This window comes from Ammospiza caudacuta, chromosome 4, assembly GCF_027887145.1.
Source record: "Ammospiza caudacuta isolate bAmmCau1 chromosome 4, bAmmCau1.pri, whole genome shotgun sequence".
Classification (NCBI taxonomy): domain Eukaryota; kingdom Metazoa; phylum Chordata; class Aves; order Passeriformes; family Passerellidae; genus Ammospiza; species Ammospiza caudacuta.
Window position 1 is genome coordinate 78,414,889 of NC_080596.1, and position 22,700 is coordinate 78,437,588.

At 41.4% G+C, this 22,700-nt stretch overlaps 1 protein-coding gene across 2 annotated transcripts; it reads left to right on the forward strand.

Moving 5' to 3' along the window:
• The first annotated feature begins 1,370 nt into the window (after window positions 1-1,370).
• TACC3 (transforming acidic coiled-coil containing protein 3) lies at window positions 1,371-20,895 on the forward strand. 2 transcript variants are annotated; one of them, XM_058803056.1, is made up of 16 exons: window positions 1,371-1,454; window positions 5,003-5,183; window positions 5,322-5,467; window positions 7,799-8,881; window positions 10,008-10,107; window positions 10,558-10,750; window positions 11,703-11,749; window positions 12,598-12,731; window positions 13,350-13,467; window positions 14,161-14,310; window positions 16,539-16,615; window positions 16,706-16,749; window positions 17,597-17,757; window positions 19,093-19,199; window positions 19,376-19,496; window positions 20,724-20,895. In XM_058803056.1, exons 2-16 carry the CDS (start codon window positions 5,004-5,006, stop codon window positions 20,787-20,789), a joined length of 2,727 nt encoding a protein of 908 aa, XP_058659039.1. In that variant the 5' UTR covers window positions 1,371-1,454; window position 5,003; the 3' UTR covers window positions 20,790-20,895. The 2 variants fall into 2 exon arrangements, with proteins under 2 accessions (XP_058659039.1, XP_058659037.1); XM_058803054.1 differs by lacking the exon at window positions 1,371-1,454 and adding an exon at window positions 4,069-4,109 and having other exon boundaries at window positions 13,350-13,461.
• The last annotated feature ends 1,805 nt before the right edge of the window (window positions 20,896-22,700 follow it).

The window sequence follows — 22,700 nt, forward strand, 5'->3', positions numbered from 1 at the left end:
CCGTTCCGGCCGGGGCCGGGCTGAGCCCGCACCCCGCGCCCGCCCAGCCCAGCACGGCCCGGCCCGGCCGGGACGCGCAGCCCCTGCCCGTGGCCCCAAGCACTGTCCGTGCTCGAGGTCATGCTCCACAGGCCTGGCAGAGGGAACTGATTCCAGTTCTTTATTAATGTAAAAGAGCTCTGCTGGATGAGGGCAGCGTCTTTCTGAAGCAGGGAAACGACCTGTTTTATTTAAGCGTCGGGAAAAGCTTCTCTTTGCTTTTCCTTGTGTATTTTATGTAATGTTTTCTAATATTTTCTAATAAGACAGGGATGTAGCATCTTAAAATGCCTTAAAGGGAGGTGTGTTTCAAGGTATCTTCGTACACCCCCACACAGTAAAGGGAGAAGCCTGACAGGAATCTCTTGTTACTATTGCAATAAAAACAATAGCCAATAACCACAAGATTTGCTGTTTCTTACAGAATGTAGGAAGCGCCCTGCACACACCCTGTTATAACCACAAACTTCCATATTTCTCTCTTTTAGAGAAAGAGGAGATTGTATAACTGGAAAAGCACAGCACTGAAAACAGCATGTGATGTTACATGCTACTAATGATGGAAAACCAAGTCAATAGTAAATGCCACCCATGGAGTGTGACATTCTAATGCTGGCAGATGGCTGATGTGCTACTGCTGTGATGGAGATCGGGAATTCATGGTGGTTTAGTGACTCTTGAGGATGGTTACATCAGTAAAATCATGCTTGGATCCTGTGCATCTTACTTCATTCTAAAAGACATCCTTGTTAACAACTTTATTGTTCTAACAATCACTTAGTTGTTGCTGTCTGATGACTCAACAGTAAGGACTGTTTTAATGTGCTAAATAGACTGTAAAGTCCAGTAATAAAAAACGGCTTGTTGAAGCAGCAAGCTTTCTTTCTGTGATTTCATGCAAAAGAATGAAGCACAACAGCTGAGACTGCAGAATCATAGAAACGTTTGTGTTGGAAGGAACCTTAAAACTTATCTCATTCCTACCCCCCATCATGGGCAGGGACACTTTCAACTAGCCCAAGTTGCTCAGCGCCCCATCCAGCGCGGCCCTGAACGCTGCCGGGGGTAGGGCAGCCTCCGGTGCGGGTCTGTCCGTGGGGACACGGGGACGACACGGTTCAGCCAGCGGGACTTATCCCGGGCGGAGCCGCTCTGCCCGCACCGCCTCGCTCTGCCCCGCGCGGGGGCGGGCTCGGACTCGGGGGGACGCAACGGTCTCGCGTGGCGCTGGCCCCGCCCCCTCCCACAGGACGCTCTTCTGATTGGCGGGCGCGCCCCCAACGCCGCTCCCTCATTGGCGGGCCGGGGCTTCCGTTGGGTTTGAAATCGTGAGGCGGCGGCGGAGGGGCTGCAGTTGGTGTTGCTTGCTCTCTCAGCTGGGCGTCCTCAGGGCTCGTCCCGGGATCTGCTGGCAGGTACGGGGGGCTTGAGGACCCCGCTGTGAGGTGGTGTGAGGCTGGGGCGAAGTGTTGAGTTTCCCTTTGTGAGATTGGGCGCTGCAATGTCGGTGAGCCCTCTGTGAGGGAGGGGGAGGGACAGGCCCGGGGAAGTTCGGGCTCTGTAAGCGCTTTGGAGCTGGGAGGGGCTGTGTCGGGACTTCTTTGTGAGATTGGAGGGCTCGGGGACCGCTCTGGGAGCTTGGGGTGTTATAGGGGTGAGCTGTGGGGCCCCTTTGGGAGCTTGGGGTTGGGGGAGGGTTCAGGGGCCTTTCTGTGACCCTGCAGTGCCGGGGTTGTTCTGTGAGTTTGGAGGAAGGCTTGGTGACCCCTCTGATGTTGGGATGGTTTGAATTTTTGGGGGGGCTGGTTGAGGGCCCCTCAGTGAGCTTGAGGTGTTTGGGGAGTTTAGCGACTCCTTTGTGAAATTCACGCTTGAGTGCTGTGGGACCGGGGCTATCCCCTTTTCTAGGGGTGTCTGGGGCAGCTCTGAGAGCTTCAGATTAAGATATTTGAGGGTTATTTCTGTCAATTTAAGGATGAAGTCAGGAACTTGGGGGTAATGGGTGGAGCTCAGGTGCTCTGCCCCACTGAAGTGAGGGGCGAGGTGAGGATTTTGGGAGCATCTCTGTGTGTTTGCAGGATTGATGGGGAGCCCGGGTTGAGTCAGGAATAAAGAGGGACCGAGGCAGGGTTGGGTTTGGGTTTTTTTTTTTGAGTTTGTTGTTTTGATTTAAAACATGTCTTGGTGCCATGATGGGCAGGGATGGACTTGCTGCTCCTCCCCTGCAGTCAGGAGAAGGTGATTATGAGAGAGTTGCTTCTCAGGAGAGTGTTTATTTGTTCTGAAGTGAGATATTTGCACTGAAATAAATACATATATATATAGCAGTCAGCTATGTGTCAGTTTGTGTGGAAATGTTCACAGCACGTACCAATTTGCATTGCCTTCAGCGAGTGCTTTGCACATCGGCTGCTGGAGGAGTTCAGAAGGATAATTAAGTAGAAAAATTCCATCTCTGCCCTGCATGTTCAGTGGCTTTTCAGGCATTTGAGACCACGTTGGTGTTTTGGATATTGTGTCCTGGAATTTGTTAAACAACAGGTTAGGCTGAAGCACTTTACAAATGATGGTTAACTGAGGATTAATTACCTGATGTCATGTCACTAAGTTCATGTCAATTCTTAACTGTAGAATGGCAGGTTCCTGCATGTGCCCACAACAATATCCTTCTAAAATAAGGAGCATTTCCATTTTTGTGAACTTTGATAGATCCATGGAAAAGTTTGGGTTGAAAGGGACCTTGAATATCATCTAGGTCCAACCTCCCTCACAGGGACATGGATGCTTTCCAATAGGCCAGGCTGCTCCCAGCCCCATGCAGCCTGGCCTTGAGCTCTGTTTTGCAATAGTGGGAAAACTTTCTGCTTTTCATAATACTTCTGTGCCTTGGACGCTGATTACTTCAGACAAAGATATCAGTAAGGCCACCCTTTCACTTTATCACAGCTGCTAGCTAATGAACTTGTGAAATATTATTTGGATCAAAATTTGACTGCAAACTTTTAAAGTAAAATTATTAATTACTTTTTAGTCTTTTAATTCTAGAAAGAAATTTGATTTTTAGACTTAATATTTAAAGTGGTATATGTATATGGTGTCAATTTATTTGTTTTAGCAATGGTGCACAAGTAGCTCAATGACAAAGCTGAAAAAGTCTCCAAACAAACCTCCCCTGTTTATGGAGCTTGTTTTAGAAGGTGTTGACAACTTTACCACATCCTAGGCTTGCTTCTAAAGTAATTACAGTAAAAAATACAGTTTGTAAAGATTTACTTCATCTGTTGTCTCAATTTTAGGTTGGAATAACGAAAGCAATGACGTTCACTTCAAGTTCTACAAGTGGTTAATGTAAAAATACTTAATCCAAAAACCAAACGGAACTGAAGCATCAATATGATGAATAAAGGAATGAAGGAATAGCTAATACTGGCGTGCTTTGCATGCCTTTGCTTCTGCAGCTATTGTTTGCATTCCATTGCTCATTGAAAGTGCTGCTGTCAGGCTTGCAGACAAAGCAGCTGAGTTCTGTGGAGAGTAGGAAGCAATTTTTCCCATAAGGATTAATGCCTACATTAATGTGCAGAAATCTTTGGAGGCTTCTGTACAGAAATTTAAATGCAGAGGGGTACGGAGATTGAAAACATGACTTAAAATTTTCAGTCCAAGTGTTCTTGTTACCACTTTGACACTAAAAACAAATGTACGTATAGATTAATCCTAAATATATGATGGAAAAAGGGGCTAAGGATGACATGTTTGGTCAAATCAAGCATTTGAGATCCCTTAGAATGGTTACACATTGCAGAAACCCAGGGTCTCTTCCACTTGATACTGGCTATCTTGCACAGGTGACAAAAGATAATACATCAGCTCATATGAAATAAATTGCTTTGATAGCAGTTTTCCAGATGAATAACTGCACTTCTCAGGTGTCATCCTTCATGGACAGTGCTTATGTTTAGATCTTCCTTGCCTTCTGTCTAGCTCTTTTTTCAAAAGCAGCTGTGCATCCCTGAGTGTTATTGTTAAACCTTTAAAACAGCAATGGCTCCAATGGGAATAAAAAGCAGGTAGAGTTCAAGTGTCTTGAACTACATAGTGTCTTGCCTGGTGTGTTTTAAATGTGCTTTTTCTCTATTTCTAAGTTATTTTCATCCTTACTCTTGGTAGCAGCCCAGGCTTTAGTGTCAAGTCCTTCACACTAATACAGGTAGATCAGTATTTAGCAATCTACTAAAGCTTGTGCATGTCCAGTGTAAGAAGAATATTTCAGAAATACCTTTCTAATGTTGACTTTTATCATTTGCATACCAATAATGTCTCTTCTGCAAAGGATTCCTAAGTACTCTGTGCTTTACAAGAGCAGCATATGCTTAGACAGTGCAGGAAAAGGCTGGTTTGATCCAGGACTCTGATCCCAAACACACCCTAACTAACCACACTCGTTTCTGCTGTTAGCTGGTGTGCAATGTAGTCATGAGGCCATGGGAGTGAACAGGTGACTGTCATCTGTCTCATGTGGCCCTTGCAGGAGCAGTTGTGTTGCTCAGCCGGGTGCCCTGTTCCGGGAGACACGGCTGAACGCCACTGCTGAAGGGGCTGGGAGGGAGGAAACGCTGCAGGTGACAGAGCTGCCTTTAGAGGACAGGCAGGCTAGAGTGTGAGCTGGGGAAGGCACAATTCGCTTCTCAAGCCCCTACCAAAAGCAGAGGGGCTGTGCACTGCTGCTTTCAGATCCTTCAGAGTCTCCTGAGATAGACCTTTCCCTGCTTTCAGATCCTTCAGAGTCTCCTGAGATAGACCTTTCCCTGTGAAGCCTTTCCATGCTTCCAACTTTCCCTTTGAAGCTGTTAGTCCTGGCTAGCCAGTGCCAGGCTGCCAACTTCTTCCATTATCTCAAAGTGCATCTGGCTGACCACACCCTCTCATTCATGCTGCGCTGCTGTGTGTGTTGATGTTCTAGAATGAGTCTGCAGATTTTAAATGCAGAAAATGGAGAAAATGGAGGAAGCCTTAAGGACGATTTAACAGCGGAAGACTGCGACTTTTTCTTTGCGCCGCCGGAACCCACAGGGAGACCTTCTATTCTCCGCCTGTCCCAGAAAGAAAACTTGCCGCCAAAAAGTGGGGGAAAAGCGATGAAGGTAAACTTCTGGTTCTGTATTATTTCTATTCTTTCTCTTTCTATGATAGTTGCCACTGAATGCATGTGCTATTTGGTGCTTGAGAAGTAATGCGCTCATGTTTTTCCTTTTTCTTTCCCCCCCACCCCTTTCTTAAAGGTAACCTTTCAAACTCCTCAAAGAGATCCTCACACTAGAAAAATCCTGAGTCCTGCTATGACAGACAAACTTCAGACTGCTTTTGCACTTGACGACTGCCGTGAAGATGTGGCAGATGATGTTTTATTTGCACCCTCAGATGCTGAGTGAGTAGTGTGTTACCCTTATGGGGCATGCTCGAGTTAACTTTCCCTAATGTAATCCTGTATAGTTAAAGTATAATATTCTATAACAAGATGTAAACTATTCAAGAGGAGCAAAATTAATATTGGCAAATGGATGAACTTTTCCAAAGATAACTGTCATTACTTTTAAGAAAATTTTATCTTGAGTGTAATATTAATTATTGAACTTTATTCCTAACTCCTCTGTAACTGATTTCATTAAGGTAACTAATGGTATGGATAAATAGCTTGAGAAGAGATACTGTATGAAACAGTTTTGTATTCTCAACTTGATGTAAGGTTTCTGTGTGAGAATAGAACTATTCTGAAGCTAAGCCTTAAAATATCTTATCTTGTATGTGAAGTACTGTTGTATCTTGAGGACTAAAATCTAAAGAGATAAATCTTCTGAAGGGTTAGATTGATTTGACACCTTGAGCCAGGGAATATTAAGATTTTCTTTAATCTAGCAGCACAAAGTGAATATACCATCAGTCACAAGTGTAAACATGTTTATGTGCCTTTATAGTCTAGCAGCCTGAGTCTCAAAGTGGCTCATAGTAGCTGTTTGTAGAAGAGCATAAAATCTGTAAATGTTTCAATTTGGGGGTGTCATGACAATATTAAATGCAAATTTTGTTACTGCCTTTTAGCCTCCCTTTAAACTAGTATACACATGTGTAATTCTCACCAGCAAGAAGTTTCAGGTCTTAATTTTGCCTTCTCCAAGCAAATACACCTTTTTATTTGTTTTTAACTACCCAGCACTTTTGTTTGATCCCTGTTTTTGTTGTTGGAAGGGGGAGAAAGGCAAAAAGGTGGCAACACTTAAATGTTTAAGTGTGTTTGCTTCAACTGTTTATTTCCATGTACAGTCTAGTTCAGAAGGCTATTTCTGAACTAATCACCACAACTAAATAATGCTATGGTATTTATGCCCCAAATTCATTGCTTGCACAAATAAGCAAAGACTTAGTACTTATGAAGTTCAAGTGAGTTTAAAAGATCAGCACTGAATTGTTTTAGTTGGGGCACGATTGTATGAATGCACTGCTTGTGCTGAACGTGTCCTCTCTAGTTTTAAAATGTGGGGATTTGTTTGTAACAAATCGGTGAAAAGGCTCCGTGTTGCTGAACGGGGGTCACTTTGGACTGGTCACAAGCGACTGACGTTCCGAGCAGGTGTCTCGCTCCTGCCTGGCATTTATTAGGTTAAACGCTGAAGGAAAGTGGGAGGGACCTGAGTAGTCGCAGCCTGGGGCTGAGCTATTGCCGGGAAGAGGTGCTCAAACCGGGTGAGAACAACTTCTTCAGCTCTTATCTCCCGCCTCTGCTTTCGAGTTTAGCAAAGTGGAGTTTCTAGTAAGTGCCTTTTAATCATGTTCTGTTCTGCAGCAGATAAGGATGACATATAGAAATAATAACTTTATGGAGGGACAAAACAATGGGAGGAAATCCTCTTTCAGGAAGTAATGGCTTAACTCTCTGTAGTCTGAGGCTAAGCTTTCAGAAGTTGTGTGGAGTTTGGGGAAATAAAGTGGGCAGCAGTAACTGGTAGAATATTCAGCAATAGTGAGTACATAAACACTGTAACCTGTATCTTGCACTAGAAAATCTTGCACGGTCTCTTACCGGAGAAGTGTTTTCTTGTGTATTGCTCTGCTCTTCACATCTGCTGTTGTACAGAATTTAGAGTGCCTGAAGTTCAGGGTCTGGTTTTGTATGTAGGTCCTCCAAAATCAAATGGTGGTGCATGTTTTCGGGGGGGGAAATAGTTCCCAGAATGTCCAGACAGAGTAATGACTAGTGTGGGAGGACCTGAATCATGACTTTGTTTGGTCCCAGACTTGAGTCTGTCATGACTCAGATGAATCTGCATGAAGATGGTACCACAAGTTGTGTTTGAGCTGCTGACTGTCAATAACTCCTCCTAAGCAGTGAGTATTTCACTGCCTAGTGAAAGGGCAGTGTCCAAATGGCAATGTCCAAATGCTGTGCTGAGTACAGCAGTGTCCAGGGATGACTGGCATAAGGTATCAAGGCTGTGTAGAGCAGGTAGCTTAAGAGCACTGGTTAACTTCAGGGGTTGATCTCCCTATGTTTCATAAGTACCAGAGCTCTTAAGCCTTGGATGTTAAGGTGACAACTGAATTTTTGCTGTTTTATTTTGCTGTCAGCTGTCATATTGCAAAAAAAAAAGAAGAAGAAAAAACAAAACTGATTACTCTGACCATGCAAATCTACTTGTGTAAATTTTTCTAATTTCAAACTATGCCTGCAAAGTAACTGTCTTTTTTTTTTTTTTTAATGCAGCACATGTCAACAAAAGCCTGAAGCTGAAACAAGCAATACACAAATGCCAGAGAAGGTCAGCGTAGTTGCTTACCCAGATGATGAGATGCCAGTGAAGAGTCGAGGTTCCTACAATCTTGATTTTGATAACTTAAACGACATCAATCCTTTTCAAAGTTCAGTACAGTTGCCTCATTCTCCTGGAAATCTGCAAAAGTCTCCTGTAAAAGTATCCAACAGCCCTGAGAAAACCATTGAAAAAAGTAATGATTCTCTTCTGCGGGATGATGCAGCTCCTTTTGCTTCAACCACGGCAAGTACAGAGTGTTTAAGTGAAGACAAAGCTCTCATCTCTGAAAAAGAATCTGCACTGAGTGAGCTGGAGTCTAACAAATGCAAGGTGTCACCTAAGCAAGCAGTTGGTGACTCTGAGCAGGGTGTGAAGTCTGCTTCCACAGATGCAAGCCAAGCTGATAATTCAGTGGTATTAGCAGAGGTACCTACACCTCCTGTGCAGTCACCTGGCAGCTTAGGGCCCAGTAGTTCTGATGTGAGCAACTCTCTTAAAACTGGGGAATCAAAACTTCAGAATGTTTCAGTAGCAGAACAAGCCTCTGCACAAGAGTCAAAGCCTGATGAAGAGCTGAGTGTCTCCAAAGAGAAACCTGCAGAAAAGCCTGATGTCACAAAGGCTGGACCAGTAAAACTGGAATTTGACTTTGATAATGCCACTGCTAGAAAACCACCTCCTAAGAAACTAGGTAAAAGACCTGGAATTAAGCCACCTTCCAAAAAAATTCCTATTACCAAAACAAAACCAGAGAATATTGAAGAGCAAAATAAAAGTAGTGTGGAGGATGAAATCCCTATTCCTAAAGCATCTTATCAGTTTGACTGGGACAAGCTTGATGATCCAAACTTTAATCCATTTGGAGGAGGCTCTAAAATTTCCACCTCACCCAAGCGTTCTAAACCCAGCCCTCAGAAAGTTCACCTGCTGGAGGAACAGGAGAGTGCCTCACCAAGAAGGGAACCTCTTCCAGTGGAGCAGGATAACAGGCCAAGTACCTGTGAGACTCCTGAGAAAGAAGAACCCAAAAATCTGTAAGTGAATCTGTGGCTGAATGCAGGAGCACCTTGAATTCATGTGAGCAAAGTTAGATAGTATCTAAAATGAGTCCATTCCTGCTTCTTAGACAGTATCCCTCCCAGGCTGGCACAGTCTGTTGTAATCTGTAACACAATTAATGTTGCAACAGGAAAGATCATAACTGGGGAAGGGAACTCCTGAGATGACTATCTTTAGGCAAAAGGTGTTCTTAAGTCTGGAGAATGGGAGAGAACAGGCTTAGGTGGAAAGAGCATTGTTCAAGAAGTGCTTTCCCCACTTCTCCAAGATTAAAGTGTGGAGAATCAGACTGCTACTGTCCTTAAAACAGGGAAGTAAGCAGCAGTGCTGTGCATGGTGCAGCATGGGAAGGGATCAGGCAGTTTTGTTCTCTGCTGAACTCTGCTGTTTCTTCCCTGCATGTTCTTTGTATCTAAATACTATCTCTAGTAAAAAGACTTGGCTCTGAAGCTGCATTTTTCTTGGCAGCACAGACTTTTTACTTGGTGATGGAATATGTTGTTACCTTTCCTAGAAAGTCTAGTTATTAATGTTGCTATAGACGGTCAGGTGCTTGCCAAAACTAGACTGGCACAAATTGTTCATTTGACAGAAGTGTTTGCACTCTTGCTCCCTGTGTAACGTGGTCAGTTAGTGTTTACCAAGGTGAAAAGTGTACTTACTGCTGACAGCACAAGTGGAGCATTGGACTTCCCTAATGAAGTTCAAACCAATAATCACACCTTTGCCATGGAGAGGGGAGAAGGCTGCTTGTAATTCTGTTCTTAATTAAACAAAGAGCCTATCTTTAACTTAAAAAAAGCAATGAGCCTAACAAATGAAAATAAGAGAGCAGTGTTAAGTGAATAGAAATAAATGATGGTGCTGTGACTTTCTGCTTCCCAGGAGACATTACTTCTCATGGTGGGAGAGCTTTCTGTCACCTAAGTTGTCACCAGGCAAGACACTAAATTTACATCCCCACCATCTTTAAAGTTTCCTGTGCTGTTGCAGTAGAATCTCTCAAAGAAGCTGCCTTTGTTCAGTTCATCTGATAATACAGAATTTGAACTGTGTGATGTAAATATTGATATTTTTATTTTGTTTGTTTGTTTTCTTTAGGGAAATTGTTGAGCGGGGTGTGGTAGAAGATGTGCCAAAAGTTCAAGAAGAGAAGCCAGGAGGTCAAGCAGAAACTGAATTTCCAGGAAAAAGAGAAGTGGTAAGGTATAGGAAAGACAGACAGATCTTACAAAGTTGTTCCATGAAACAGAGTTCTCTGGCTTAAAACAATCTTGTGAAACCTATTTCTGATATTTTGTCTAAGAATTAGTGGGTTTTTGCATCTTTAGCAGCTCTAGAAGGAATGTCAGCTGTGCAGACCTGTGTTTTGAAGGTAACATCAGAGACAGCCAAATTGGTGCCTTGGTGTTTAGTATCTTTTTTGATCAGCAATTGCATGTAAGGAAAACATAAAGGTGTGGCTTCTAGAAAAGTGGCTTCTGAGCTGTGCTCACTGTTGGTAGTTTAATTTTTATGCCTGTGAATTCTTGTTTTATTATACTGGCTACCCAGTTAGTTTATGACAAACCAATTTGATCATTAAAATGATTCTCATTGCATTTAAAAATAATTATTTTAACAATTAAAAGGATTTTGTTTTTCTTACCAGGAGAAGCAAATGAGCCCATCTAAAAGATCTCCAGCTAAGGTTGCTTCCTCTCAAGATAATTTGGTCTCTACTGACAGTGGAAAAAAGTCAATGTCTGCAGAAGAAATTAAACCTAGTTCCCCTGGAATTGAAGGCACAGCAGATGAGACAGATGGTGCTGTACCTGAAGAGCTCTTCAGACCATCATCAGAAGGTAAGGGCGTTTCTTTTAGACAGACTGAAAATGTGTTGTTTGAGTGTATAGATAATTTTCTACCTAAGTTCTATTATGGATAGTTTTTTCTCTCATTTTGCCCTTCTGAAAGGACTCCAGACCCCACAAAGACTAGCAGTGCTGGGAAATGTATCTAAGCCTAAGTTGAGAAAGCTGGCTATTAGAATTCAGTGGTCTGTGGGGATTGATTTTAGGCTGGTACAAAAGCTGTCTTTTTATCAGTGGCAGTTTCTGGGCTGAAAAATGGCTCCCTTAAAATAATTTCTGGTGTTAAGGGCTTTGTAAACTGAGAGCTTGAGAGCTGTACACCTGTGTTTGTTAGACTTGTAGGTTACTGCAGGCCTTACACCATAATATGAAACCAGTAGTGCTGAGTGATCTTCCTGACAAGGATGCTTGTCTTGAGAGCTTCCTTACATGGCTGTGATTTAACTATTTGGAAGGGCTATTCCTGGTAGGAGTGTTGTGTGGAAGGATGAGCAAATGGTTTGGCTGCAGTGCAGTCTGTCATTTAACCTTCACACTGGAGTGGAATCACTGTTTTGGGAAATGGTTATAATTTATCCTTCAAATACGAGCTGTGTGCTAATTTTAGTGGTGAGATTCACAATCTTGCTCTTTCACGGGGTCTTGTGTGTAACAGAATATCGGAGTTGTTGCTTTAGCCATAGAACAACAGTCCTTCAACTGTGTGTTAAACCCTATGTGTTCCTACAAGTACTTGGGAACAAATGGAAGTTATAAGTTTGCATAGCTTAGAGATCTTTGCTTTTTTCAGGTCTGGATAGAAAGACATTTTAACCAATGAAGAGCTAGAAGTTGAGACTGAGAGCAGGGATTTATTTGTTTTATGCACATGTGTTTGTTTCTGTCTGTGGTAGAACAATTTGGCAGTATTGCATTTTCATTGTATTGTTTCTTCATTTTCCAGTTTTTGGAATGGGCATAGACTATCTGGAACAGTTTGGGTCTTCATCAGTAAGTATGATGTTAAATATTTTGCTTACCTTCCTGTCAGTGTGGTGAGGAAAGCAAAGATGAAAGTGTCAAGCCTTAAATGTTTTAATGAATTAACTTCTCTTTGAATTGTCCACAGAAATTGTCAGGTATTCCAAAGGAATGTGATGACAAGGCTGGGGAAGGGGTGATGGTGCAAGGAAATGTAGTTATAAGCAATTTAACTAAAAATCAAAGGTCTCTGGCTGTCAGTGTGCTGAGGTGTTATTTTTCTTTAATAGCACTGAAACTGAGGTGAATGATGTTTCACTTCTGGCCCAAACTGCTAGAAGATGATGCTTTAAAAGTGCAGGATCATTGTTTTAGAGAGTTTTTCTAAGCTCTTTTGCTTTACAGCCAGTTTGAGAAAATCTGTCTCTAAGTGAGGCTTGTCATGTTTTAATTAGTTTAGTTATTCTTACTATTATTCTGGATCCAAGCAGGAGAATATCTGAGCAGTGAATGCACTGAATTGAAATTGTTTTAGTCATGCTGTGTTTGTCCATATGATTTTATAAGTGAAGAGAAAATGGCATACACTGTTTTTTCAGCTTATAATACTATTTCCCTGTGTCTTCTGGTTGGGAATAGTTCATTAATGTTTGCTCTTTTGATTCAGTCTGTGAGCAGATTGAGCTCTCTTCATATTACATAAGGACTTAAGCATGTGGGCATGGAGTTCTCTTATGTAATTTTCCTCCTGAGAACAGTGCTCTGGCCACTGAAGAATAGGCTCACCCACTCTTCAGAGGATTATTTGTGTGTGGGTGGGATGTGTGTGTTGAGCTCTGAAGCAGATCTGTCAGTTTATGCCTCTTTCCCCCCTTCAGTTCAAAGAATCAGCCTTGAGGAAACAGTCGCTGTATTTGAAGTTTGACCCTCTGTTGAGAGACAGTCCAAGAAAACCAGTTTATGGTACTATTGAATTAAGTGAGAGTATCATCACAGCTCCATCTCAGCCTGGGTAGGTATTGACTTTACATAAAATCAGAGTTGTTTAGCTTGGAAAAGATTTTTCAGATTGTCAAGTCCAACAGTTAACCCAGCATTGTGAAGTTCCCCACTGAGCCATGTCCCTAAGTGCAACATACACACATCTTTTAAATAACTGCAGGTCTGGTGACTTGCCTGTTCCAATGCTTGATCACCCTTTCAGTGAAGAATTTCCCCTAATATCCCATCTAAACCTCCCCTGGTGCAATTTGAGGCTGTTTGTTTCATCCAGACTTGTTCCTTGGGAGACTGACCCTCATGTCACTACAAACTCCCCTCAGGTTGTAGAGAGTGAGAAAGTTCCCCTGAGCCTCCTTTTCTCCAGGCTGAGCCCTGTCAGTTGCCCCTCATCAGATTTTGCTCCAGACCCTTCCCCAGCTCTGTGCCCTCCTCTAGACATGCTCCAGCACCTCTTGACCTTATAGTGAGAGGCCTGAAAGTGAACACAGGATTCAAGGTGTGGCTTCACCAGTGCTGGGTACAGGGAGACAATCACTGGCCAGCCTCTGGACTGACTGCTGCTGGTACAGGAGCTTTGCAAAGAAAGACAGCACTTGAATTTAATGGTGTTATGTTTGTTCATTTTTAGGCCTGTTGTTGATTTAAGTACAGTGCCTGAGGAAGCTGGAAAGCCTCTAGTGAGTCTTGAGAGTGAAGAAAAACCAAAAGGACTAGATCTTCTGGGGACTTTTACAACTTCTGTAAGGGTATCTGGAATGCTATCAGGCTTCATGTTGATAGTTTAGGAAGGGGATAGACTAGGTTCTGAATTTAAGACTTAGGCAGGTATTTTAGGGATTGCAGAATCTGATAAATGTTTACTTAAATGGTTGTTTTAAATCAGGTTGGATACTCATTTATATTGAAGTTGAACTTTGTGATGAACATTTTCTTAAGTATTAAAAGTATTTTTTGTGGAAGCTGATGCCTTTTACACGGTCTAAGGGAATTTGAGCTGTTTTTAAGAATGCTCTAGTCAAGCAATCTTTTTAAATGCAAGTCAAGCTTCAAAAGGCAAGCTATATTTTGTAATTTCATTGGTGGTATGAAAAGCACTTAGGTTAAGCTGGATGCTCTTGCAGCTATGGTTTACAGTTTGAACAGATCTGCCTGTAGCAGCTCATCCTGAAATGATCTCTTGCTTGTGAGGAACTGCATGACGTCATCTGCTTTGCTTCTGATAGATGTAATTGGTGGATAGCGGTTTTGGTTCTACCTCTTAGGTATTTCTTAGAGCTAAGTGGTCAGCTTCAAGGTAAGAAAGTTTTATGCTAACAAAGTTGTGCAGGTATCTGGTGTGTTTAAGTGAGATACACTGACTTCAAATAACATGCATGCACCTTATCAGTAGTATGACAGTAAGAATCTGTTTAAACTTTGCATTTTTCTTTTCTTTACAGGCTGATCCCCTAATTCCAGACTCCCTGAGTAGTGATGTTCCTCCAGTCCCTTTTGCTACTTCTACAAACACTGCGGTGGATGCTATTATAGATGTGCTAAAATATAGCCAAAAAGACATGGATGCAGCTGTTGAACTGGTGAAGAGAGAGGTATGGTGGCGCTTCCAAAGGAGAACTTGGCATAGCCTTGGAAGGTTCTTTTGTTTGGATTATCTGGGATAAGTTTTTCTCATCATACTTGACATAAGTATGTCCTTCTGAAAAGCTTGCTGTGGACTTGATGGGTGCTGTAGGTATAGAACTTTTTAGAGCTAACACTTAGGGACATAGGACAAACTTCATTGTTAGTCAGGTTCTGCCTTGTATCTGGTCACTATTAGAAGGCACCTGTTATCAGATGGGATAGTTAGGCTTAATATCAGTGATCTGGGTACTTTTTACTCAAGAAGCAGGAATACATTTTCATGCCAATGGAAGAGAGTGACTTAAGTAACTTCCCTAAGAAAAGATAAAGCTGTAGTGCCAGTTCAGTGCTATGATCAGTTCTTTTCTTGTGGGACCTGAATGCATAAGAGCATGTCCAGTTGAGAAAGTGAAGGTGAGGTCTGGAGCTCACTCCAGAGGATAAAAACATTAGTGAAGGAGGGAAGAAGTAGTTGGTAAGATTTTAAGCCTGTTCTGTAATTGCAGAAATTGCCTTTAAAAGCCCATCTTCTGACTGATGCAAGAAGACTCATATATCCACTTACTTCAACAACTGGAGTACTTGATTCATTATGACTTCTGAGATATGTTACCTTACAAACACTAAATAATGTAAGAGGAGCATTTAAGTATAAATATCCTTAAAGCTACTTGTATCACTTCAGCAAAAGATGGACCTTCCAAAATTCCTGACTGCTGTACTGTAGGCAGTGGCATTAGGGGCACCAAACAAAGATGACCTGTGATTATTTGCTGCTTAAGTTCTTCTTTTGTTTTAGAGTGCAGAAATAGTGGCTTTTTTAGGAATAACTTTTACTTTGTGTCATTTAGGAGGTGACTTTCACTCAACATATTGTCTAGTACAAGAAAATAAATGTAGCTTTGACAGGGGACAGCTTTTATTGCATTGATCTAAAACTAAGAACCTATATAATAGTGGGGGGTTAAACTTGTAATATCATTAAAATGCTGCTCTTTCATGTTGGAAAGAGCTACTTTAAACCTGCAAACACTGTTGTAGGTGTGACTGGATGACTCCAGCTGTGTCACTTAAATAAAAATGCTTGGAATTACAATATCAACCTGAAAGGAAGACAGGCTAAATTTTTTTTTTTTTTCTATCTGTGAAACAATTCAGGAATAGGAGGAAAGTGAAAACCTGTTTTCCTTCTCAGCAAATACAGCACTTATGGAAGCCTGCTTTTTTGGGTTCTACTGAACCCGTTTTGAGCTTGCAAGTGCCAGTTTCCAATTTGTTTCCACTTTCACTTTGCTTTTGTAATATTTTTTCCTAGCTTAGCTATCACTACTTGTCTTAAAAGTACATTCTATTTTTGCTAGTATCCTGCTTCCTGTCACCTGAAATATTGCAATATATTTAAAATTAGATTCCTCTAAAATACTGAAAAATCAGTGTACTACAGTTTACTGTGTAGTTTTGTGACAAAACCAGCAAACTAGCAATAATCATGTGCTTCTACTTTCTCTTTTATTTTTTTTAAATTCCAGGTTATTTTATGTATTTTGAGCCTCTTGTCATTGAAGGCCTCCCACAGTGCAGTCAGCTCTGTGGTTACAGCTCTTAACTTGTTATGGAGCTTGCACAAAGTGTTTAGCAAAGAGTATTTGTGCTGCTTAATTCTGTTACTGTGAGCTCTGCTTTAGTTTAGCTATCATTGTTCTCAAATGAATTGAGGCATCTTTTAATCCTCCCCCTTTCCACTTCCCCTAATTTAGTGTTGAGTAAAAGTTACTGCAAACAGTATTTTGATCTTGAACAGCCTTCTGGTATTTGTTCTCTCATATGTTAATATTAGCAGGTTTGTGAAGTGCTTTTTTTTGTCTGCCCTGTAAATAAGAAGGAAATGTGTGTCACTTGCCAGAATGTTCCTTGGTCCATTGTGTTCTCTCAGAGGTTATAGCTGAGTTGACTCTGATCTTGCCATTTAACAAGATACTAGCAATGTGCTGGGAATCATATATGCAAAATCTACGTATTAATCTAAATTTTATTTGAGTCAAGTTTGTAATTAAACAATTTTGATTCTGTTAAGAAATTAAAACTTATTTCTCTCTCTGTATTAATTTCAAGTTGCCCTTCAGACTGTTTTTAGTATCAAATCTTTTATCTCTTGTTGTGCAAAAAGTAAAGGCTTACCTTTTCACCCTCAAAGGTTCAAGAGAAAGAGCTGGAGATTGAGAAATGGAATCAGAAGTATAATAAGCTTCATACGGAGTACAAAGAAATGGGGTATGAATCTGTCCTGACTTTTATATCTACTTAGTTATTCCAGATGCTTTTTCTAATGTATGTTCAACTTTTCTTTTTCATGGTTTTTAGAAAAATAGTTGCTGAATTTGAACAGACAATAACACAAATTATGGGTAAGTTCCATATTTACACTTGGAGTGTGTCGGGGGCTGGGATGTAAGGTTTAAGACAAGATAGACTCACAATTTTATGCATATCCATAGACATGATATCACTCGATAGGTAATGATGACCTTTTGAATCAGGCATAAACACAACTTTTTCTTATTCTTTACTGGAGCTGTTGGTCTTTTAAAACTGGCAGATCCAGTTGTCAGCACTCTGTGTTTAATTGTTCATTCTCTGGCATCATTTAAGTGGCAAGGTATCACTAGAAGTTGTTGCTGGAGGATTTGGCCTTTTGCTTTAGTCAAGTTTGTGGCTTCAAAACTAGGAAAGACATCCAGTGAAGCTCTTGTATAGTTCACTTTCTTACCTCAAAGCTGAATTAGGCACATCTGAGCCAGCTTTTCTGTGCTCCTCTAAGGTCATGGGAAACATAGCTTGGGTGTACTAACCCAAACCTCTTCTGAAAGTCTGCTGTGCTAGTCTGACTTGTTATCCCAGTCTCCTCCAGATCTTCCAGCTGTTGTGTATGTTTAATGAAAAATACTTTTGGATCCTTGCTTCTATCACAACATTCAAGGTTCCTGTAACAGTGAACTGTAGTGGAGCAGGAAAAAAAATGCTTTTGGCAAGCACATGGTCATGGTGTTGAATGGCTTTAAGTTTGGTGTGAGGTAATGTGTAACAAAGATACAAAGACTTCTTAAGCGCACAGATGGGGTGTCCTTACAGGTGAGAGGCTATTTTATGAAAACCTTCCTAAGGGGAAGAATTGAAGGTGTGGCGGTTACTGTCTGTACTATGGAACTGGTTTTATGCTAAAGCAATAACTATCATGGGTTAACTCCACTCTAGAGGATGCTCAGAAGCAGAAGGAAGCCTCAAGGAAAGAAATACAGAAGCTGATGGAAGAAAAGCAGCAAGCTATTTCAGATCTGAACTCTATGGAGAAGTCCTTCTCTGAAATCTTCAAACGACTTGAGAAACAGAAAGAGGTGTTAGAGGGTTACCACAAAGTAAGATGATTTAATGCAAATAATACCCTTCACTAAATCTCATTTATTTTGGGAGAGGAAATGGTGTAATTTCTAGAGCAGCCATTAATTAGGTAGTGTAAGGACTACCTGTAAAACCAGGTGCTAAGTTGTTTATTTAAAGATGATTAAAACACTAATTTGTTGTATTTAGTGACTGACTTAAAGTAAGATAATATCTTAGAAGGCGAAGTTTCTTCAAACAGAAGTGAGCTGTTTTCTTGCTGCAGCACATCTCTTTTGCTAATCATAAAGACTCTCATGTGGCAGCTGCTGCATAAGAGCAGCTTGTTTTCCCTACACCATATTGAATGGATGCTGGAGAGGATGTGCAATTACAAGTCAGAATAATAGGTTATTAGGTGCTCCCTACTAAGATGCCTGTGGCTTTTTTCTAAAGCTAAAGTCAAGGCTTTGTTCTGCAGCTTCGTCAGAGGCTGGAGGAAAGAAGGTAAGGAGTGTAAGCTATGGTTTCTTACTCCATGAAATGCATGAAAATTGATTCAGTTGGTGCTTTAAAAAGTGCCTTCAGATTTTTTTTGTTCAATTATCTTAATGTCCCTGTTTACTAAAAAACTCAGAAACTAGTACCTTAGGAGTTTCATGCTAGTCTAGGTTTTCGAAACAGGTATAGTGTCTGTTAAAACTTCAGTTTCTTCTTTGCTAACATGTCAGGCTTCCTTCATCTTGTGTCCCTTCCCTCTCCACTCTAAGTTCAGAAGCCCTTTCCTTAGCACAGAGATAAACATTGCTTGGAAACACAATTATTAAATTCAAGACCTGCAATTAGTAGAGTCTTAGCAATTGTTTCAAACAGTTCCAGCTTCCTACAATGGCTAATAAAATATGCTCATAGTGGGAGCTATGGAGTTACCAGGGTAATGTTCTTGCTGTTAGTGTTGGATTTCTTTACATCATGGTCCAAAGCCTGAATCTTTCTGTGGGTTCTTTGGTGAAGTTGGATTTCTAGCTATTCTTGTGGCAATTGTAACTTAATACAAAGCTGATTTTAAAAAAATTGGAGTAAACCAAACAAAACCAATCAGTGGCTGTTGTTTTAGTGGCCTTCTTTACTAGAGTTTGCTACTGAATAATTTGTTGGGGGCAAATATGATGAATAAATGTTTGCAAGGTTAAGATAGTTGAAAGGAAGCAGTTTAGTCCATATAGGCATGTGGGATTTCATAGTTGTTTCTGGAACTGCAGTGAGCAAATACTGCCCCTCAGGTGTAGTCAAATAACCCCATTGTCAAGTGGGGAAACCCCTCCCTCTACTAGCTTAAACAACTAACTGAACTTCTTTGGGTTTTGGGTCAGAATGAAGAAGTTCTGAAGAAATGTGCAGAAGATTACTTGGCTAGAATTAAAAAAGAGGAGCAGAGATACCAGGCACTGAAAGCCCATGCTGAAGAAAAGCTGCAGCAGTAAGTACCATGTAAAAAAGCCAGGTACCAGGAATGGCACACACAGTTTTCACAGTAGCTGCAGAATGTGGTTCAATAGTGCCAAAACCAGGCTTAAATATACTTCATCTAGTAATTAATCTCAAGTACAAGCGCTGTCCGAGGGGAATGTAAGCACCATGTTGTGCCTGTTTCAGAGCCAATGAGGAAATTGCCCAGGTCCGCAGCAAAGCCAAGTCAGAGACTGCAGCACTGCAAGCCACTCTGCGCAAGGAGCAGATGAGGATCCAGTCTCTAGAGAGGAGCCTTGAACAAAAGGTCAGTCACAGCACCATGGGTGAGTCTGCTCAAGCTATTGCCTTGGCCTAAGAACTCCCTGGTATCAGGGCTAGGAGGAGCCTTGCTGGCTGTGCTGGTTTGGATGGCTGCTCTCCTGGCAGGCTTTGGGAACTTACCATTGAGACCTGATGTAAGTGTTGTGTCAGGACTTGTCTGTATGTTTAGATTTTTTTTTTTGGAGCACAAGGTTCATTTCCAAACCAGTCTGGGCTCCTGTGTCAGGAGGTTACTGAAGGAGGTGGCGATTACAGTTACATATGGTGCAGAGCAGAATCTGGGAGTAAATTTGAATAACTGTCTGGCTCAGCTTGTTCGTGAGCATGACTTGTAAGCTGTTAGCACATATTTAACTGTATGTGACTCAAGTTTTCAGTGTTGTTCAGGCCATTAGTCCTTGTACTTTATATTGTTTCATATTGAATAGGTGAAGTCTCAGAATGTTTTGTGAAGGCATATCCTTTGTTGGAAGCCTTCAAAGGAATAAGCTTTCTGAAGTTTAAAAGTCACTGCTGGAAGTGCATGCTCTTAGTTTTACTGTGTTTTTGTTGCTGCCAGTATTGAAGACTCAAAAGTTGATAACGCTGACAGATTCCTGTTATGGAAAAAACCCATATTTGTGAGTCTTCAGGTTTATGGCTGAAGTTTGCATAGCAGAGGAAACAGTAGGCCTGTAACTGGAGAGATGAGACAAACCATTTAACACAGAACTAGGTTTGGTCTTGTCATAAATACAGTAACACTATAAGAGTTCTTATTGAAATGGTTTAATTGTTCCATAAGGAATGGAAATTTCTACAAACTGGAAATTTTCACATGTCAGTAAAAGTATCAAGGCATCATTTTACAGAGTCCTTCTTGTGAAGATTAAAATCTAGATTGTCCATGTCCTGAGTTTTGGTGTATCTAACAGAGGCTGAGCCCCAAAAGCCTTGTTTCCCTGGATCAGTTGGTCTCCATGTGTTATGGGAATGTCTCTGGAAGAAGCAGAAACAGTATACTGGATTTCATTTCTCATTTCCTGAGGCTCCTAAGGATGCCATGTGATCTTTGGCATAGTAGACTCTCCTTTACATTAAATTTGCATGAGCCACTATCATGTATCACTATTGCATGTACTGGCAAACAGGACTTACTGCAATCAGCTCACTACAAGGTTCTAACATAGTTTGGACATACCTGAAACTCACTCTTTTCTTTCTTCCACAGACTAAAGAAAATGATGAATTAACAAAAATCTGTGATGACTTGATCTTGAAGATTGAAAAAAATTGATATCTTAACTGTTTTGTAAATATGTTTATTTTCTTTGACTTGCTGTCTTGTGTGTTCATTCACTTTTTTAATGTATGTGGGGAAAAAATAAAATTCTTGATTCACACTTCCATATTGTTGGCTGTATCTTTTGTAGGAAACATCTATTAACTTATGTTAAATTGCTGCTTCCAATGAACAATGTCTTTCATAGCATTTTCACACATTGCTCAAAGGAAAAACTCTTAATCAGTGTACCTTCAGTCTGTGCCCTGTGTAATAACTTCAGAGTTCTATACTCCTGACCTGGCTTTGCTGGGGAGAGTTGCCATGGGCACTATCTCCATTTTGCTCTTGCTGTTCTCTCACTTAAGTCATTCCAGAGTTACCAGATTGAAGTAAAACTGAACCTGCACAAATGCTGTCAAGTGTTTAGTAATGTAAAAAGATTTGGAATTTAACTTTGGCTTTGGTTTGTGTGTTTGGGTTTTTATAATTAGGAGGAGCTGGAGTGATTTTGTTTTTGCAGATCGCCTAAGCAGAGGGTTTAATGGCAGGACTGATGGCTGCTCTCCTTCTCTGGGGTTTTCCATGTCATTAGTCTGTCTGACACTATTGGCTATAAAATGGTCAGTCAGTCTCCCTGGCCCTGCCCATAGTGGAGAACCTTGAGAGCCTTGGGCTGCAGGTCACAGGCCATGATGAAGTCAGCCCTAGGCAATAGCAGACACTTGGATAAGATCAGTCCTGCTGTCTGTCTGTTATTACCTGAAATTACTTGGGAGGTTATTCCCTCACTTCCCTGACTTGTAGGTGCATCTCCCTCAGAAGGGCTGTTGCTGATGAGTGTGCTGAGCTGCACTTGGAGCCCTTCCCTTAAATCTGACCTTGTGCTATGCCTGGGCAGGTGGGAAATTAGCAGCAACGCCTTCAAGTCCAGAATCCACTCCTCTGTGAGGCAGCTCCTGCTCAGTGTAGGTAGCAGGAACTCCCTATAGATCAAAGTTAATTAATAAACATGCTTCAGGTTTGTGCTTTGTGGGGTTTTCTTTGTGATTCCTGCACTAATGTGAGAGGGGGACAGCAGTGGCAATGATATTAAATGCCTGGCTCTTGTGGAAGTTGTGCTGTACTTTCTAACTTACAGCTTAGGAAAGTGGCAGGTGGAAGAGGAGAAGAAATAGCCATAGAAGAGTACACAAAACCAAAGTTCACTATCCCCTACCTCAACTTCAGCTTGTAAGATGCCCTTGGGCTGTTCCTTTGTAAATAACCATATTGATGAGATGACCCAGAGGTGTTAGAAAGTCTCTTTTTCCCGGACTCAAGACCAAAGAAGTTGTTGAAATTCCTTGGCTCTCATTCCCAAGGTTGTTTATTTGCTCTTATCTAAGACATTGTCTTTCTGACCTGCTGAGGTCTGTCTGGTGGGTTGGGTTGAAGCACACTGAACGCCCTCAGGGCAGTGTTATCATTTTATATGAAAAACTATGTGTACTTTATTTACAACCATTTTCTAATACCTATCACCTATGTTAGACAGTCTGTCTCTACTCTAAACCAATCCAAAAGTGCTACCATCACAGCAGAAGATGGAGGACCAGAAGGAGAAAGACAGGACTTGCTCAGATTCCTCCATCTTTGCCTCTTGGACCCCCACTCTAAAAGCCCCAAAATTCTACTTTTCCACCCTGTGATAAATTCACTAGCATTCTACTCAAACCCTTGTGGCTTGTAACTCCTCACACAAAGTTGGTAATTTTTTCCATGGGCTAAAATCAAAGGCAGAGGTGTCTTTGACTCCATGCCAGGGTCTCAAATCCTCCAGGGCAGCCAAAAGAATGTCCTGGGTTGCAACAATGGGAAATATTGTACTTGGTCTAATTTGGGAAATGTCTTAGTTATGGAAACAAATTTTCACTAGATTTGCAA

What these genes read in the sequence shown, in the direction of transcription:
- TACC3 (XM_058803054.1), top strand. Translation starts at nt 4,084, where the DNA reads ATGGCTCCAATGGGAATAAAAAGCAG. An exon ending in ACGGAGTACAAAGAAATGGG is followed by an intron (nt 16,616 to 16,705) that starts GTATGAATCTGT and finishes CATGGTTTTTAG; the next exon opens with AAAAATAGTTGCTGAATTTG. An exon ending in GACAATAACACAAATTATGG is followed by an intron (nt 16,750 to 17,596) that starts GTAAGTTCCATA and finishes ACTCCACTCTAG; the next exon opens with AGGATGCTCAGAAGCAGAAG.